Here is a 12,226-nt window from a genome sequence, read left to right as displayed (position 1 = left end):
TCTCCACCACCATGAGACCTTTTTTTTTCCGGAGAGAAACCTTGTTTTTTTTAAACATCAGTACAGACGCAAGCGCTCATACATATGCGCATACATTCATTTCTATGAACGTACACACACATCCTATCCCTATAAGCACCTTCAAAGACTTAAACCTTGGTGGAGTTAGGATACCACTGTTCCTCTAACCATCCAACCATAGGTTGGTTTGCGAAACCCTTGTTGTTAGTGCAATAGAAGCGGCCTTGAAATGACATAGACATATATATAGCTGGTCAGAGTGAATAAGTATTCATTATGGACCAGCGTCCTAACCCTTGTCGAGGTGTATGCATATACGAGCGCTTGCATCTAGTGTGTTAAAAACAAACACTCGTCGCCCGGAGCATAATTCATTTGCGTGCGTGGAAGCGGCGGTCCATTTTTCCTTTGTGATTTTGCTTCCCGGCGCCGGTTCTTGTCTCGTGCCCATCAACTGCAAAGGAAGCCCCACGTATAAAAAATATCAAATGTGGTGGGCTGGGCATCCAGTCCAGCTCAATTTCCTCAGCAGCCCGCTCCGGCGCGAGATCTCTGAGCCCTCCGACCTCCTCCTCCTCCTCTTCCACCGATTTCCGTTGTTGCCGCCCCTCTCCAGACCCGCTCGCCGTCGCCGACTTCCAACCCAGGCCGGGCGCGGGGACGCTACCACAGGACGTCCGACGCCTTCAAGCTGTTCGACAAAATGCCGAATCCGTACGACAATCGGCCAAGTGCCCGTTGTCCGCTACTACCGGTGAGCTGTTGTACCGAGCGCGCCCATGGATCACGGTGCTTGCTCGAGAAAAGGGGCGCGTCTGCAAGGCGAGCTGGTGATCCACGGTACAGTACACATGTCTCATGCCTCGTGCTACTTCGGCATTGATGATTGGTGAATTGACATGAAATGCTGTTTCCGTTTCTAGCCATTCCACAAGCATTGTTTAATGTTTATACAGTCCAACTGTATTGCCAAGTTTAGTAACAAAACACCATGTTAACTCCCAAATAACCACATTTTACAATCACAACATACAACTAGAAGATCAATAGGTGTAGGTGAGTCCATCATCAACGCTCAAGAACCTGCAGCCAAGTTTGGTAAAGGAATAGGCTTTGGTACTTCGTTCGTGGTCTTGTAGCAGCTTCTATGGAAAGCCAATAATTTCTAGGCAGAGATACTATAAACCGTTCCCCCTGTAACTCTACTCTCTGTAATAACTTTGGTTTTGGCAATATAAGTTCAGGCCAGCGTAAGCCCGCCGTTGACGTGTCAAAATAAATAAATATTATAAATCGCTTATTAGCAGTACAAATTATGGGGCCTAAGGAGCAAGTTCTTTGCTTGGCAGAACTCGTTATTGTTTATGGGCCTGTCCTTTCTGTCCGTTCAAATATGTATCAACTGAGCAATATTGTAAATCTTTTTGTTTGTGCACAATAGGTACAAGCTCTACGATTTCATTCTATCAGTGTTAGCCTTATTCACCGTTATTAAAAATATTGCTTTGAATGCCATTTTTTGCCATCTAAGTTTTCTCTCTAATTAGTCGCCATGCAGCTGATGCATAGGAATGTTCATTTTTGCATATCTAGCTGAGGGTCCACGACTGTTGACATGGGAAAATGAAAACCGTTCCCCCAAATTTCCAAATTAAGTTCTTGTTACTTGCATTTTTGTATGACAAACTTCTGTGCAATTCTAGAGAGTACTAATTCTCTTAGAAGACTATATGGGGTAATGGCATTCATTTTGGCCTCGCTTACATGTCTAAAAAATCCGAGGAGTCAAGAATGTTTAAGTATTTCTTAAACTTTAACTGAAAGGAAATGCTTGATTTTTTGCAACAATATAAGAAGAATGGTATACATTAGTATGTAAAATAATATTCCATTATTATTATCTTTCGATATGGATTTCATGCATAGTTACACAAGCTTTATGTTTGTATGGAAAGGTAAGGACATGCCCTATCAGAGTTACATAGATTCCTTAGATGAGGGTTTATATCCAAAATATCGCATGATTCTATTCAAATGGTCCTGACGAGAACACAATATATTCCTTTGGCTTTGAAGGCAGGGATTATAATTGATTTACTCAATTTCTAAATTAGGAAGCAAACACACTAGGATTTTACTCTATTATAATTTTTCTCAAGTCGAATCTGTTCACCAAATTTCTAAATTAGAAAGCAAACTTACTATGCTTGTACTCCTTTATGAAATTTCTAAAGTCTATCGCCTTTACCTACTTATCACTTGAATTCCGGATCCAATCCAAGATCAAGGAAACCGGTTGCGCAAATTTTGAATAGTACAATAAAGCCATCAGACGGCCAAACATCAAAACCTTGCCACTTGTTCCCCGGCCTTCCTTCCTCCAATTCCCACACCTCAGGTCAGATCCCTTAGATCCAGTTTCAAATCCAGTTCCAGGTTCCTCATTGCTATTTGGTGAAATCCCTCAGTCTTTCCGCCTTTAGCATCGTCCGCTTTGCCATGACGTCATCAGGTGCTTTTTTCTTCCTTCGCATATTCTTGTTGACATTAAATGCAAAAATTCTCGTTGTACGAATAAATTGGTGCATCCATAGTTGTGCTTGGAGCAACTTTATCGTTTTATTCATTAATTGTCCTTGTATGGAAAATCAGGCATGTTCTTTGGAAAGAATAGTGTGTCTGTGCGAACTCTGCCCTTGATTAGGTGCTAGCCTGCTAGGCATATCAATATTTTGAATCTATTTCTTTGAGCTGATCTGGGGAATTCTATCTGGAAAACATGTTTTCTTCAGAGAGAGTTGGAATTTTTTTTGTGCTGGGGTGGAATACCTATTGTGTTTATGCAGTCTTTGTTTTTGATAGAAACATGGTGTGATAGCTGCTCTTAATCATCATTCATGTGTGTCAGCAGCTTTTAAAAAAGACAGAGACCTGAAGCCGGCCTTGAAGCTGCATTTGATATGCAAAAGAGCGAGCTAATGGTCCGAGAAATGGAGGCTGGAAGGCTTGCTGATAATGCAGTGAAGAAGGAACTGCTACAAGTGTGTCAGCGTCCAACATGCAGAGGGCGAGAGGCAGTGAAACAGCTGTCATGGCAGCGAAAGGCAAAGGCACTGCCATGGCAGCCGACCGGGCCATGTTGGCAGACAAGTGGATGAATCAAGGCGAAGGACGCGTCATCGCCAGGCCAACAAGGATTCGCCACACCAACCGCAGGTTTGTGGACCCAGACTGGGACAACACTACTTAAGCGCAGAATATCGGAGGAGGGGCATCCGGGCTTGGATCATGGTAACGGCAACGGCGCGGCACTTACTTTCGTCTTCCTTTTTCTTTTGGCAAGTTGTATCCAGAGAGTGAATCACTGCCCTCCTGTGGCTGTAATCGAATTGTGAGAGAAACTAGATCGGGTACCTAACATCGTGGTATCAGCTAGCCACCTACCACCCTTCCACGCCGCCACCGCCCAGATCTCCGTCCTAGAAACCCGCCGCCAGAAGCAAGTGCGTGATCACCTCATCGCCACCATGGATCCCGCGCTCAAAGCTTACCTCGACAAGATGAGCGACGAGGCCACCGCCCGCGCCAACAAGCAAGACGGCGACAACAATGCCATCCTCCAGGCCTTGGCGACACAGACGGCGCGGATTGACTCCCTCGTCACCTGGAAGCCGGAGTTGGAGGCGCGGTTCACGCAATTGGAGCTCTCGGTCGCGGCTCTCCAAGCCGCATCATCTTCAACTGCACCATCCATCGGATCGCCGCCACTTGCGACCCCTCCCATGGTTGCGCGCGAGATCCAAGGGCAATCAGGTCACGACGCGCCACTGCATCCTGGGGGATCCTCGTCGGTGATCCCCGAGTCACCGGCGACTTCCCCGGTCACAGGTATGACCCCTGATTCCGTCCGCATCTCGTCGCCACTATCATCTCAAGTTCTTTTTGCTCTGGGCCAAACTCCGCCGCCGATGACGTTTCCCGTCTTCGCCGGCGAGAACTATAGCTGGCCAAACGGGCCGGGCCAATCAGGCCAGCCCGTGAGCACGTCGGCACGGCCCGCCATGTGCCAGGCATGGCACGGGCTAAACGGGCCAGGCACAACACGCGGCACGCCTTGGGCCATGCCTGGGCTTGGAGGCTGGGCACGCGGGCCGGCACGGCACGGCCCCTTTTGTTTTATTTTTTATATATACGTAAAATACAGTCCAATAGCCCTAAAAATCAGCCCAACAGGCTGAAAATGTGCAGCCCAGCATGCTAAACGGGCCAACGTGCCGGCCCGTTTACTAAATAGGCTGTGCCTGGGCCTAGAGGCACAGCACGTGGGCCGGCACGGCACGGCCCGCTTACTAAACGTGCCTCCATGGGCCGTGCCATGCCGGCCCGTTTGGCCAGGTCCGGCGAGAACCCACAGCTCTGGAAGACGCTCTCAGAACAATACTTCCAGATGTTCACGGCGCACGAATCGTACTGGGTTCCAATCGCGATCCAGAATTTCTCAGGACCAGCCGCGATTTGGTTGCAGTCAATGCAGCGTAAAATTGCGGGGCTCAACTGGAGTCGTTCACAGCCTTGTAGATAAACATCAGCTATTAATTCGCCAGTTCTATGCTATCCGTCAGACCAATTCCGTCGCAGATTTTATTGAGCGATTTGAAACTCTGATGAATCATATGATCTCATACTCTGAACTGACCCATCCTTATTTTTTCCTGACGCGATTCATTGAGGGACTGCGTGCTGACATTCGAGTGGTGGTTCTCATCTAGCGACCGCCTGACTTGGACACAGCCTGCTCCTTGGCCCTGTTGCAAGAAGTGGCAAATGGCGAGGCCGTCCTACACGCCACCGTTCCCCGACCACCAGCGTCGCGCTTCGCATTGACCAGTACAGCGGTAGTGCCAGTGGCATTCCCTCGACCCACTGCTCCTACTCTGGCAGCTGAAGATGGAGAGGCACTGGCGCAGCCAGAGCAGCGTCTGATAAGAGCAAAATTGCAGCTCTCGGAACATTCTGTAGAGCTCGAGGTCTCTGTTTCAAGTGCGGTGAGCGATGGGGTCAAGATTATACTTGTCCCTCTACAGTTCGCATGTGGTTGAGGAACTGCTCGCCCTGTTCAGTACAGATGCAAATGTACTTGGTGATCGACAGGTCAGTTAACTGAACCTGAAGACAAAAACCTCTGCTTTATATCCGTGCACGCAGTGGCAGGTTCAGAAGGTCCTGGTGTTATGCAGTTGCATGCCAGTTGCATGCCTGGGTCCAAGGCCGAGAGGTTCTTTTGCTGGTGGATTCGGGGAGTACATCATCCTTTGTGGACCAACGTCTGGCTGAGCAACTGAAGGGTGTCTCACCATTAACCAGTCCCTGCTAGGTCAAAGTAGCTGATGGTGCTCTGTTGTTGTGCAATAGTTACATTCCACAGTGCCAATGGATGTGTCAGGGTCAAGAATTCATCACGAATTTCAAAGTCGTATCTCTGGGACTGTGATGCAATACCAGGTATGGACTGGTTCAAGAAACATAGCCCCATGTACATTGACTGGGAAGCACGTCTATCAGTCACAATAGGTACTGGTGCTGTTGAATTACATGTCGTCACTCAATATCTGCAACAATGTGCCACTATATCATCCCAGGAACTAATGCATTCCTGCAAGCAACGGTCGTGGCTTATGTTGTTCACCTCAATACTGTAGCAGACCAAGGGATTGTCGACAACACCATACCCACTGAAATTCTCAGAGTTCTCGAGCAGTACACAAATGTATATGAGGAACCACGCACCCTACCACCTTGGCATGCTTGTGACCACCATATACCACTGATGGCGGCGGGCACTCGTTCCCCGTGGGGCGCACTCACAAGCTGGGGGAGCTTCGTGTGGCGGCGGCCGGCGTGCGTGACTCCGGCGCGCGGCGGTTCTGCGGGTGGTGGTCGGGGACGGTGGTGAGGATGCGCTCGCAGCTACCTCCCGGTGGCCTCCTTCGTTTCGGTGCCGTCTCCCTGCTGCGGGCGTCGGGGTGGGCTGCTGCGCGCCAGATTGGATCTGGCCGGCGGGGGTGGCCTCTGCGAGGCGCGCATGGTGGTGCTCGCCCTCCACCTCCCCTGCGGCGTGTCTGCTGGTGCTGCTGCCTGTTGGCGCGCACAGGTGATAGACGTGCCTGCCGGCTACGGCTTGGCACGATTCTGGCGGAGGAGGGCGGCGTGGGCAGGCTGGATCCGTCGGGTCTGGTCTGCGGTGGCCCGGATCTGGGCACGTGCGGCGGCGGGCTGCAGTGGCCCTTGTTATGTGGTGGTGCAGGGAGCAGCAATTCACGGTCTACCAGTGCCTCTCGAAGGTGGTCGGCTCACTTGGGCGAAAGCTTATGCTCCGGCCGGAGCCAGCGATGGTGACTCCCACGGGTGCCGCTTACCTCCTTGGAGGCATCGCTGCCATGGTGACTTCACCTTCGAGGCACCAGGGGAAGCCCTTGTTCTTGGTCCGCCCAGAACGGTCGATGGCGGCGCGTTTCGCGTCGCATTCCTTCTTGAAGGCGTCGACTCGGTGGATTCGTTTGGTGGCTGCTCACTGCGGGGTTGTTGATGGTGGTCTTGCGGCTGGCTGGGGTCGACGGTGGCGTCATCTTGGCTCGGCCACTCCTTGGAGTGGTTCCGATTCTTCCATCCGAAGCCGGGTTAGCGGGGTGTGATCCTCTCTGGACCACCTCGTTCCTGTACGGCACCTCTTCCCTTTGCGGGGTGTTGTTGGGTGGCGACCAGACGGCCAACGTTCAAGGCTCACCTTGCTTGGTCAGATGAAGATGGAAGATGAGATCCCAGGGGAAACCCCTAGCCCGGGTACTCCTGGTGCGGATGATGGCGGCGCAGCTGGCATCGCGACCCTTCTTGAAGGCATCATCTTGGGGTCTGCTTGGGTGACGTGTGGTGGTGCTTGCTGCGGGATGGTGGTGGTGGTGGTGCGGCCGGATGGGCCGATGGTGGTATGTGCTTGTTTATGGTGGTGTTCTTCGGTGTCGTCCCTGTTGCTATGCATGCTCAAGACATGCCATGGCTGCCGTTGTGGTGCGGCGAGCTTCGTGCTCTTGGTGTTATCTCAGTTCATCTTTGCTCAATGATGACGCAAGGTGCCTCCCCAACTTGCTAATCGTTCCTGAATTTTCATGGCGGAGCTCCCAGTCAAGGTTCGTGCTTGTCACTCGTTGAGTGTGGATGCTCCTCTGTTGCGCCGTGGTGTTCGGTACGCACGCCGGTGCGGTGCGTTAGGCTGCTTGCAAAGTCTTGGTATTGTGATCCCTTGACGACTCCCCTCATCTACTTGTGCCTCTCATGCTGTTGTCCTTGGTCTGCTAGCTAGGCGCGCCTTGTCTGGGGCGTCCTCTCTTTTTGTTTCTCTTCTTGTTCTACCTTCTCTTGTACGGTTTTCGACTCGGTTTTCCTCATAAACGGGGTCAACTTGTTCAGATTTTCGATCCGGTTTTCCTTATAAACTGGATCAATCTCTTGGCATTATGGCCTTTTGAAATATATTCAGGTGGGGAGCCTTTCCCCCCCGGTGACCATTTCAAAAAAAAAAAAAATATACCACTGATGGAAGGTGTTCAACCAGTCAACTTGCGTCTGTATCGCCACAAACCTGAACTGAAGACTGAAACTGAAAGACAAATGAAGGAACTATTGGATGCTGGCATTATTCAGAAGAGCACCAGTCCCTTTTCCTCGCCTGCCCTGCTAGTGAAGAAGAAAGACGGTACCTGGCGCATGTGCGTGGACTACAGGCACCTGAATGCTATGATTATCGTCAGCAAATACCTGGTGCCGATTATCGATGAACTTTTAGATAAATTGGTGGGTGGCCGTTGGTTTTCCAAGCTGGATTTGCGTGCAAGGTACCATTAGATCCATATGGCTGAAGGCGAAGAATATAAGACAACATTCACCACACATTTAGGCCATTGGGAATTCCTAGTTATGTCCTTTGGACTAGCAGGCGGATTGGCCACTTTTAATGGAGCCATGACAACCACATTGCATCCATTGCTGCGTGTTTGTGTGCTGGTCGTTTTCGATGACACTTTGGTCTTCAGCAAGACACTGTTGGATCATGTATCTCACCTCAAGCAAGTGTTATAGCTCCTACGCAAAGATGGCTGGCAAGTGAAACAGTCGAAATGCTCTTTTGGTCAATGGCAAATTGCTTATTTAGGGCATGTGATCAATGCTGATGGGGTGTCGACTGATCCAAGTAAAATTGATTCGATCAGAAACTGGCCGGTGCCAACATCTGCCAAAGAGATGTGCAGCTTCTTAGGTCTTGCGGGATATCACCGGAAATTTGTCAAGCACTTCGGTATCATCGCAAGGCCACTGTTCAATTTGCTGAAGAAACACCAACCTTTTGTTTGGATGGAGGACACGCAGAAAGCTTTCACTCTGTTACAACAAGGTCTCATTTCAGCATCTGTCTTGCAACTGCCGGATTTCTCCAAACAATTTGTGACTGACACCGATGCTTGTGACTATGGAGTGGGCAATGTGCTACAACAAGGGGGGCATCCCATTTGGGGCCAAAGCGGGGTCTCTCCACTTACGAGAAAGAGTGTCTGGCTATACTGATGGCCGTAGAGCAATGGCGCCCCTATCTCCATCATGACAAGTTCCTGATTCGTACGGATCAACATAGTCTCATCCATCTCGATGATCAACGGCTGTCCACAGTGTGGCAACAGAAAGCTTTCACTAAGTTGCTGGGTCTGCGATACAAAATCAATTATCGCCAAGGCACTGCCAATAGCGTCGCTGATGCGCTCTCTCGCCGCTTACACACTTAAAACCAAGCCATGGCCATGTCAGTGTGCCAACCTACTTGGGTGGAGGACATTCGTGTCAGCTATGCAGAGAATGACCAATCTAAGAAACTGCTCACTCCAAGCGACCCGATGCAAAACAGAGGTTTTCTGTCTCGGACGGCTTGCTGTATTTCCGCCACAGATTATGGCTTGGTGGGTCGCCAGCATTACAGCAGCGTATTCTGCGTGCCTTCCATGACAACACCGTGGGTGGGCACTCCGGATTTCCGGTCACCTATCGTCGCATGCGTTGTCTTTTTGCCTGGCCCAAAATGAAAGACACTATTCGCTAGTATGTGCGCACTTGTGCTGTCTGTCAGCAAGCCAAGCCGGGGCGAGTCAAATACCCTAGTCCGTTAGAACCAAATTCCATTGCCGGAAGGATCTTGGGAGGTTGTTACTATGGATTTAATTGATGGCTTCCCGCGATCCAACAGGGCCAACTGTATCCTCGTCGTTCTGGACAAGTTCACATGGTATGCTCATTTTCTACCACTGAATCATCCTTTCACAGCAGGTAAGGTCGCTCCAGCTTATTTGGACAATGTTTACAAGATGCACGGTCTCCCTAAGGCAGTTATCTCGGATCGAGACCTGGTGTTTACCAGCAGATTCTGGCAGGAATTGTTCAAAATCATTGGGACAGAGTTGAACACGAGCACACCGTATCATCCACAGAACGTGTCAATCAATGCTTGGTGATCTATCTTCGCTGCTTCATCCATGCCTGTCCAAATCACTGGAGTCAATTTCTGGTGCTGGCTGAGTTTTGGTATAATTCGAGCTACCACTCTGCCCTAGACATGTCACCATTCCATGCTCTGTATGGCCATGAGCCGAGGCACTGGGGCATTTAGGCTGCATCTGCTTGTAAGATCCTGCTCTGAAGGAATGGCTGGAGGAAAGAAGAACCATGCAGCAAGTCCTTAAGCAGCACCTACATCGAGCTCGCCACATCATGAAGGTGCAAGCAGATAAGAAACGCACTGACCAATCATTTCAACCTGGCGATGAGGTTTACGTCAAGCTCCAGCCGCATGTACACCGCAGAGCCAACCACAAGCTGTCGTTTAATTACATTGGACCATTTCAAGTATTGCGAGCCATCAACCCGGTCGCTTATGAGCTCGCACTACCACCAGGTTCGCAAGTTCACCCCGTTTTTCATGTCTCTCAAATACGACAAGCTCAGTCTTCAGGTACAACAGCTTCTTCGACTATGCCGGTGCCGCCTAAGGCTGATCTCATTCCGGTGGAGATCTTGCAAACAAGATGGCGCCAAACACCTTCAGGGCGACGAGAGCAGGTCCTGGTACGTTGGTCAGACTATGAGGAGGTGGACACTACTTGGGAGGATGCCATTGCCTTACAGTCTCGTTTCCCTCATCTGCCGGCTTGGGGGCAAGCCACAAGTCAAGGAGGAAGGGATGTCAGTGTCCAACATGGAGAGGGCGAGACGGGCAGTGAAACAGCTGCCATGGCAGCGAAAGGCAAAGGTACTGCCATGGCAGCCGATCGGGCCACGCTGGCAGACAAGTGGACGAATCAAGGCGAAGGACGCCTCATCGCCAGGCCAACAAGGATTCGCCACACCAATCACAGGTTCGTGGGGCCTGGACTGGGACAACACTACTTAAGCGCAGAATATCGGAGGAGGGGTATCCGGGCTTGGATCACGGCAGCGGCAACGGCACGGCACTTACTTACTTCTTCCTTTTTCTTTTGGCAAGTTGTATCCAGAGAGTGAACACTGCCCTCCTGTGGCTATAATCGAATTGTGAGAGAAACTAGGGGGCAGTTCTTTTGGCCGCTTAAAAAATAATAGCAGCCTGTATCTCCATGAGGTCATAGGCTATTATATATACATGTACATACATGGTACAATATGCTGAAAACCCCTCATACAACACCCCCTCCCCCTCCCCTCTCAAACTCACGGTGAATCAACAACACAGAGTTTGGAGAGGTAAAAGCCCTGATGTGCTCTAGTCTGGGCCTTTGTGAAGAAATCCAGCAACTATAACTCTGAAGGCACATACTGAAGAGCAATCACCCGATCCTGCACACGGAGTGCACAAATGAAGCATCTGCACCGATATGTTTGGTGAGCTCATGCTTCATAGGGTCACGTGCAATACAGATAGCACATGTGCTGTGTAACATGAAAGGAGTAGATGTAGTCACATAAAAGGAATCAATGCAATGATTCCTTGATTAAGCCTTTCAACATCCAACTCTACTTTGTGCAATTTGTCAAAAAGCTTTTTCAAGTCTTGTTTTTTAACCTCCCACAAATCTTGATAAAAACTCAACAGGGAAACCATTGGGCCTTGCGAAATTAATAAACGACGAGTCCTGGTACATACTTCTCTTCTTTGGACATGGTCCAGCATAGGTTTACTTTTGCAACCCCCCTAATATTCTGGAGGTAGATGCTGATGAATGCACCATGTCAGTCCCTTTTTTGACACATGTCACACATAGTGCTGTGCGTTGTTATTGTGCCCTAATGGGATGCTTAAGTGCTACTGCTATTGCTCATGTAGTCATGGCATTCCATAGACCAACTTTTAGCAAGAAATGCAGTTCCTTGGGGAAATTCTGCGGAAGTATGTATGATGAGTAAAAATGAATTAGTAGAAATGCCTATTGTTAATATTGGCAATTGATTCAGTGAGCGCCTCTTGTGAGCAGTTCCCCTTTTCATCTGTTATTCTCAGCAGCATGATTCTTGTTATTATGAGTGTGTACCTAATTCTTGAAACAAACTGCTGCAGGACTGGTGCAAGTAGCAGCAGGTCAATCTGTGACGGCACAAGCTCAAGTTGCATATGGAAGTGCATTTAGCAATCTCCCTGCTCAAACAACTCAAGCTTACGGCATGCCTTACGCATACGCTAATCCCATGGCGGGCTATCAAGATGTGCAAGCTAGTGGACATGCTGGCTACCCAGTTGCCAGTTATGATCAGAATGCCATCCCCTACTATACAATCTATCCTGGCTACCCTGCAGGTTATGATCAGAATGGCCTCCCCTACTATACTGGCTACCCAGCAGGTGATGATCAGAATGCCATGCACTTCTATCTTGTCGCCTATGCTGCAACTGCGGTGGGCGTCCCAGCAACTGATGCTGTCAACATGGACGGCAATGCTGGATCTCCTGCCGGCGCCGGGCAGGCCGAATCGACAGGCCGCATCACACTTGCATCAGATGCTCCTCCCGTCGCTGCAATCGACTCTCCGAAGTGAGAACCTGATGTTTGCAATGCAAATGAGGTTCGGCACCTCATACCAAATTTCCTTTCGTTTACCGGCAAGACATTTGTTATGCCATTCCTGTGGCGTTATTGGG

At 49.8% G+C, this 12,226-nt stretch overlaps 1 protein-coding gene across 1 annotated transcript; it reads left to right on the top strand.

Moving 5' to 3' along the window:
• Positions 1 to 306: 306 nt before the first annotated feature.
• Positions 307 to 12,123, top strand: LOC125516789. Its single transcript, XM_048682103.1, has 3 exons — positions 307 to 861; positions 2,933 to 3,909; positions 11,648 to 12,123. The coding sequence occupies exons 2-3, from the start codon at positions 3,549 to 3,551 to the stop codon at positions 12,121 to 12,123; spliced, it is 837 nt and encodes a 278-aa protein (XP_048538060.1). The 5' UTR covers positions 307 to 861; positions 2,933 to 3,548.
• Positions 12,124 to 12,226: the final 103 nt, after the last annotated feature.

This window comes from Triticum urartu, chromosome 6 (assembly GCF_003073215.2).
Source record: "Triticum urartu cultivar G1812 chromosome 6, Tu2.1, whole genome shotgun sequence".
Classification (NCBI taxonomy): domain Eukaryota; kingdom Viridiplantae; phylum Streptophyta; class Magnoliopsida; order Poales; family Poaceae; genus Triticum; species Triticum urartu.
This window is presented reverse-complemented; position numbering and strand designations above follow the sequence as displayed.

Bases quoted from the DNA above. Each gene is read 5' to 3' on its own strand.
- LOC125516789 (XM_048682103.1), top strand. From the start codon at position 3,549: ATGGATCCCGCGCTCAAAGCTTACCTCGACAAGATGAGCGACGAGGCC. The intron at 3,910-11,647 runs GTATGACCCCTG...AAACTGCTGCAG, and splicing joins GGCGACTTCCCCGGTCACAG to GACTGGTGCAAGTAGCAGCA.